The sequence below is a fragment of the Austrofundulus limnaeus genome, unplaced genomic scaffold (genome assembly GCF_001266775.1).
Source record: "Austrofundulus limnaeus strain Quisiro unplaced genomic scaffold, Austrofundulus_limnaeus-1.0 Scaffold564, whole genome shotgun sequence".
NCBI lineage: Eukaryota > Metazoa > Chordata > Actinopteri > Cyprinodontiformes > Rivulidae > Austrofundulus > Austrofundulus limnaeus.
The window spans coordinates 10,765-17,595 of NW_013952966.1; the positions used below are offsets into that span (position 1 = coordinate 10,765).

Here is a 6,831-nt window from a genome sequence, read left to right on the forward strand (position 1 = left end):
ATATATATCTATGCTGATAAGCCTGAGTGGTCTGTTGACTGAACGTTGTATTTGTTCAAATAATTGTTATGGGCAGGTTACAATATAAAAATTGTTTGTCATAATCATGTCTTGTAATTATTTGACAGGAGTTTTACTTTTAAACTGTAAGTGTATTTAATTTAGTTATGATAGTTATGATAGTTAAGTTATGATGTAAATACAATAAAAATTTAAGCAAGTTTTAGATTAGAATAATTATCATTTTTGATCCATACATTGGTAATGTCTGACTGGGCCTTGTGTCACTTTATGTTCAACAAATTGGGCCCCGAGGTCAAAAAGGTTAAGAACTCCTGGTTTAAAGCATCATTATTTTTCTGCCTCTAGTCTCTGTTCTTGAAGATGAAGGAGCAGAAACAGGATGCTGCTGCTTTGTCTGCCATTTTTGTATGCTCTGTTTTAATATTGGGGTTCTGTCCCAAATTCTCTATAGAATATTACAATTGGGTTATGGACCAGCGCTAGGGCTGGGTGATGTGGCTGGTATATATATTACAATGTAAGTGTTTCATGTCAGCAGTGGTAGGCAGCAGTAACCCAAAAATTAGCTCCACAATTTCTAAAGCACTTATGAAAATATTTAGGTCCACAACTTCAAAAATGTTTATGCCATTGAAAAACTAGCGGAAGCTAATTTTAAAGCGCAAGTTCAATTTGACACTTACTAGCTGGCAACAATTCCTGTACAATATATGCACAACACTGCCAACTAGTGGTGTATGAACCTTTTTTACAGCTTAATCCTACAACCGCTGGTTGCTGGGGATGTGATTTCCTGAAACAGAACTTTGGCTCCTGGTGTAAAAATTAAAAAGTTGTTGAGGATTGCTAGTTCGGCTGCKTCTTTGTCTTCTTCTTTTGTTTGTTGTAGATTTTTCATTAAAGAAGCATCAATAAAGCAATTTTAAAACTGTTTATTGGAAAACAGAAACGATGCATTCTGGGTACATGACGGATTTGATTTGTGACGGGAAACGAAAGTTTTCTATGTAGTTGCTCCAGTTGACCACTAGATGTCTGTCTAACCCCGTTGGCGGATTGCTTCGACCAATTACTTCAAGTATTGAGCTCCAGCGTTTAAACTTTACTTAAAAAAAGAGCTCTGATTGTAAAGTAAAATAAATCAATACATACAAAATTTTAGTATGGATTACAAACATTTACTGTTTTTGCTGGGAAAGGGAGTACTAAACATTGCCTTCCTGCTACGTAAGCAGACACAAAGCATTGTGGGAAATGAGAACTGTGACTGAGAGCAACAGTCAGCAAGGATTTATATGTTTCCAATAAGTGTGTTTATCTGGGAGGGGTGCTTTTGGACAGATCATGTGTTGTGATTCATTGACAGCCATACCTTCTGCTGTTCAAGATAATAATGACTGGTAAATAATTAGTTATTATTGGTACTGCATTTTWATTTTCCATCCATCCATCCATTTTCTGTACACGCTTCTTCCTTTTCAGGGTCACGTGGGTCACTGGTGCCCATATCCAGCAGTCACAGTGCGAGGGGCGGGGTACACCCTGGACAGGTCGCAAGTCCATCACAGTATGCATTTTTATTTTAGAAAGCGCAAATCTGCTTATGAATTATAAAAATTAGTAAGACCCCCTAAAGCGCAAATGAAATATCTAGGTCTGAAATGAGCAGATTTGCGCTTTAGCGGACTGGTGCCCACCGTTGCATATCAGTCCATATAGATCGTTATTAATCAGAGGTTTGTTTTACCTATTTGAAATAAGGACTGGGAGAAAAAAAGGCTGGTTGGTTGCCACACTGGTGACATGACCTTTCCTCTTTTATCAACAATTTCCTCTTGAGCTGTTGCATCATTTTTTCCCCCTTCACTTCATTTTATTCTTTTTTAATTTTAGGCTGTTATGAGCCACAGTGGTKAAACATGAAACAGCTACTGTGCATGTTACTTAACAGGTTGTTGCTAGCATACTGTGAGTATGTTACCAACCTTCCTTAGTTAGGCCGTGAGAGGTCGAGCGGCTTACGTCTTTCAAGTGCCGATGCGAGTATAGTGAAATTATCAACATTCTATCAGACAAATTTTCTATTGAGATTGTTCACGTTTCTTTTGATRTATATTGTTATTTATTTATTGCCCAGCCCTAGTCACTATGTATCGCTATGTTAGGTTGTTAAATAAACTCCTGTACGGTCCTAAAAGTGAACAAGATGAAAACATAACTTTGTTCAAAACTCAAGCTAGAAGCAAACACTGGGAAACACTTCAGAAACTTACCTCAAAGCTTCAGCATAAAACAGATATTCTTTCAGTTGATCTGCATAATGTTCCTCTTCTTCTAAGATATCATCTATAGAGGCAGCATATCTACASAAAAACAACCAGCAGTGTTAAAAACACAGCTGAAGTCTTTGATAAAGTGAACAATTTGAAGAGCTGATAACAAGCAGAAGGATTTAGGACAAGACAGTATCTGCTTACGCATCCATGTGATGACCAGCACTCTGCAGTCCGTCTCCCATCTCTTTCTCTATGGCACTCCACTCACTGCAGTTAACACATGGATGCAAACACACATYGGCTACAAAGCAGGACAAATCTTTTCTCTCACACACACTACGCCTTTCATATTTATTTACTTTCCCTTTCATTACGAAGCAAGACAATTGCAGAGCAAGAATTGCACTTTTTCTGACAGTAAGGTTGGGGTAAAAAAATCAAATCTTAATTAGTTTATACAGTACACATATAAAGTATTATTGTACTTGTATGTTTATAATCAAACCTGAAAACTCTTCCATAGTTCCCATGGACCTTGTAAACAGCATACAACCTGTCAGCAACCCTCTATAGGAGACAAAAACAAAGGTAGCTCAGAGGTTTTAGCAGCACACATTTTATTTATTTTTTTATTATTTCTTCAAAGACTGCCATAAAATTAATATTCTGTCAATTTTTCAAATAACTAAATTGCAGCACGTTTTTTAATGAAGCCCTTTAGGCAGGGGTGTGAAACTCGTTTTAGAAATCGGATGGCATCTGTCATCTTCTGGTGAAAAATACACTCACCGGCCACTTTATTAGGAACACCTTACTAGTACCGRGTTGGACCACCTTTTGTCTTCAGAACTGCCTTAATCCTTTGTGGCACAGATTCAACAAGGTACTGGAAACATTCCTCAGAGAGTCTGGTCCTTATTGACATGATAGCACCACACAGTTGCTGCACATCCATGATGAGAATCTCCTGTTCCATTCTAAAGGTGCTCTATTGGATTGGGATCTGATGACTGTGGAGGCCATTCAAGTGCAGTTAACTTATTGTTGTGTTCAAGAAACCAGTCTGAGATGATTTGTGCTTTATGACATGGTGCATTATCCTGCTGGAAGTAGCCATCGGAAGATGGTACACTGTGGTCATAAAGGGATGGACATGGTCAGAAACAATACTCAGGTAGGCTGTGGCATTGACGTGATGCTCAATTGGTACTAGTGGGCCCAAAGAGTGACAGGAAAATATCCCCCACACCATTGCACCACCAGCCTGAACCATTGATACAAGGCAGGATGGATCCATGCTTTCATGTTGTTGATGCCAAATTCTGACCCTACCATCTGAATGTCGCAGCAAGAATCAGACCAGACAACGTTTTTCCAATCTACTACTGTCCAGTTTTGGTGAGCCTCTGAGAATTGTAGCCTCAGTTTCCTGTTCTTAGCTGACAGGAGTGGCACCTGGTGTGGTCTTCTGCTRCTGWAGCCCATCTGCCTCAAGGTTCGACGTGTTATGCATTCAGAGATGCTCTTCTGCAGACGTTGGTTGTAACGAGTGATTATTTGAGTTACTGTTGCCTTTCTATCAGCTCGAACTATCTGGCCATTCTCCTCTGACCTCTGGCATCAACAAGGCATTTCCGCCCACAGGACTGCCGCTCACTGGATATTTTCTCTTTTTGAGACCATTCTCTGTAAACTCTAGAAATGGTTGTGGGTGAAAATCCCAACAGATCAGCAGTTTGTGAAATACTCAGACCAGCCCGTCTGGCACCAACAACCATGCCATGTTCAAAGTCACTTAAATCATCTTTCTTCCTCATTCTGATGCTCGSTTTGAACTGTAGCAGATCGTCTTGGCCATGTCTACATGCCTAAATGCATTGAGTTGCTGCCATGTGATTGGCTGATTAGAAATTAAGTGTTAACTAGCAGTTGGACAGGTGTACCTAATAAAGTGGCCGGTAAGTGTATTTTGTAAGCATGTATTTTATGCTGCAGTCAACAGTGGATGGACGCATTTCCTTATTTTATCACAGAGGCTACTTGCCAGTAGAAATTTGAACACAGGCTGCAATTGGCCCTTAGGCTGGACTTTAGACATATCTGTCCTGGGAGTTGTAATTTTTAAAACGTCATCTAAATTTGATCGTTTTAGCTTAGGTTGTGATAGCTCTAAAAGGTCAACTAGTTAGGGCTCTATAGAGTGAGACCAATTTTGTCATAAATGCAACCTGATTTGTTAATAGTGCAACTAGAAAAGATTTCCAGTCACTGATGCGACCAGTCACTCGCAAATGGGGAGGTTGCCCACCAACACAAAAAGTCTCCATGTCTCATAATAAATCAATTTAGCAGTATCAACACAGCGCTCCACTCATGTTCAAGTACAGTGTGTTACTGGCATTTGACTGCAAAGTGCTTTGAAGCAGGCATTAACCTGTGAGGTGTAAATACTTGTAATCAGAGCTGTCTACCTTTGAAATCACCTGCAGTAATACAAAGTTCATTAAGATTTTTTTTATCAAATAAAAGATGCAATATGTTCTTCAGATGCAGAGATGATAAATAAAATAAATAAAAAATAAGTTTTGAGCTAAAGACGTTTTAGCATGAAGAAGCTTCTCGTTCAAACATGACCTCTGGACCCGACAGGTCTGGATTTCTCTTGAACTCTGTTCTGAAACAGCTTTCTTAGAGACAAACTCTGGCTGAGCTTTTCATTAATCTCTCCTTGCAGATCAAACTGACTCGACAGTCTGATTTAAATTTTCATGATTAATTATAAAGTAAATAGAAACGAATCATTAACATTCCTGTAACCTGATTTTTCAGGTATTTTATTCAAGTCTTACAGTGGTGGGCAGCACTAATCTAAATATTAGTTGCACTAACCCTAAAGCACTGACTCAAATATTTAGGTCCCATAATTCTAAAGCACTAACGCACTGAAATTTTTAGCAAAAGCTAATTCTAAAGCACTAATATAATCCAGTTGACACATGAAACATTCTTCAGTCAACATGAAACAATATTTACTGTGTGCAGAATACTGTCACTTAGTGCCCTTGGCGGGCCAAATGGGAGTGACCCGCAGGCCACATTTGGCCCGTGGGCCTTAAGTTTGATACGTGACCTGACACGTATATGAACGAAATGTATGACAGCTTTCACCCTCATCTTTGAACAATAATGTTGATCAATAACATTTATACAGCTCAGTTAGTGCTTCTAAATTTAGCCCATTAATTTAGCAAGTGCTAATCCACGAATGAATAAAAAAAAAAAAAGGCAAAAGCCCTAAAGCACTAATCAAGAAATTAGTTCCCCTATTAGTGCTTGGTTCTCGAACTGGGGTCCCAGAACGCCCAGGGATGTGCAAGAGSAATCTTGAGGGTCCTCAAAAAATTTCGCTAAATTGTTAATTTAGTTTTTTTTTTAAATGCATGGGGAACAATGAACTAATAAAACAAACATAATAAACTAAATAAAAAGATACATTCCCATGGCATTTAGGGGTTGAAATGACAGTAAATTATCTTTTAAAACAGCATGGGGTTTATGAGGGGGTCCCTGGAATTTTTTCGCCCTTGTAACAGGTCCTCAGACCCAAAACATTTGAAAAGCCCTGCTTTAGGGGAACTGTGCCCAACACTGAAGTCTTGTATTGATCACACTGAGTCATTTTTAACAGTGTTAAAATGTTATTTGACTGTTTTTTCTTTCTTTCTCATAAACAGATCAGAAAAGCTGTATGTTCGATGCCATTTTGTTGGAAACAAAAGGAAAATGTTTTCTCCAGAGAAATTGTTTTCAGTAACAGTGACCCTGAATATGGTTTATATTGATTTGAAATAACACCAGCTGCAATGCTGGGAGAGAAACTGGAAAAATCCATTTAGCTTTGGTTCTCAAGCTGTCGAGATGTTCTCTGATGCCAACCAWCTGAGGAGAATATRGCTTTATTTAATTTAAACTGCAGAAGATATCAAGCCGACCCTGTTACAGGGTTTGTGACGGAAGGAAACGTCCGTCTGCTCCACAACCTACTCACTGCTCTGAAGGGATGACCTCATGGGCAGTTTGGACTCAGTGTGGACTCCGGCCAACAGGAGRCCTCATCTGAAGCTGTCACCCCATCTGAGACAAACCCATGTCTCCAACCTGGGTGAAATTATCGAACTGTACCTCTAGAAAGGCATCATGAATGATTTCCAAAGGAGTCTGGAAACAACAGCCAAACTTTGATCTCTCTTCTTATCTGCAGTAAAATTAAATAACTAACTTTTAATCTGAGTCTGATTAAAAAGGGTGAATAAATATCATCGGTAAAACTGAKGTGGTGCCCCAACAGRTTAACAGGGGTTGTGRAATGATTTTTCAGTTGGTTGCAATAAGGAACATCAACCACTACATGTCATTAGCTATTACACACTGTTCCTTTAAAGGTCTAGAAGATTTAAACAGCGAAATACAAACACTTTTCTTTTAGGATTTAATATTTAAAGGCACAGTGTGTAGGATTTGTTGATTTCAG

At 38.8% G+C, this 6,831-nt stretch overlaps 1 protein-coding gene across 1 annotated transcript in view; it reads right to left on the reverse strand.

The window, feature by feature from the left end:
* Nucleotides 1–6,831, reverse strand: part of LOC106530826 (sorting nexin-4) — a gene marked incomplete in the record, with an annotated part of 40,793 nt that overhangs the window by 4,219 nt on the left and 29,743 nt on the right. The window contains 3 exon segments of the mRNA XM_014026531.1: nt 2,298–2,387; nt 2,502–2,567; nt 2,806–2,867. Coding sequence (XP_013881985.1) covers nt 2,298–2,387; nt 2,502–2,567; nt 2,806–2,867 — 218 coding nt within the window.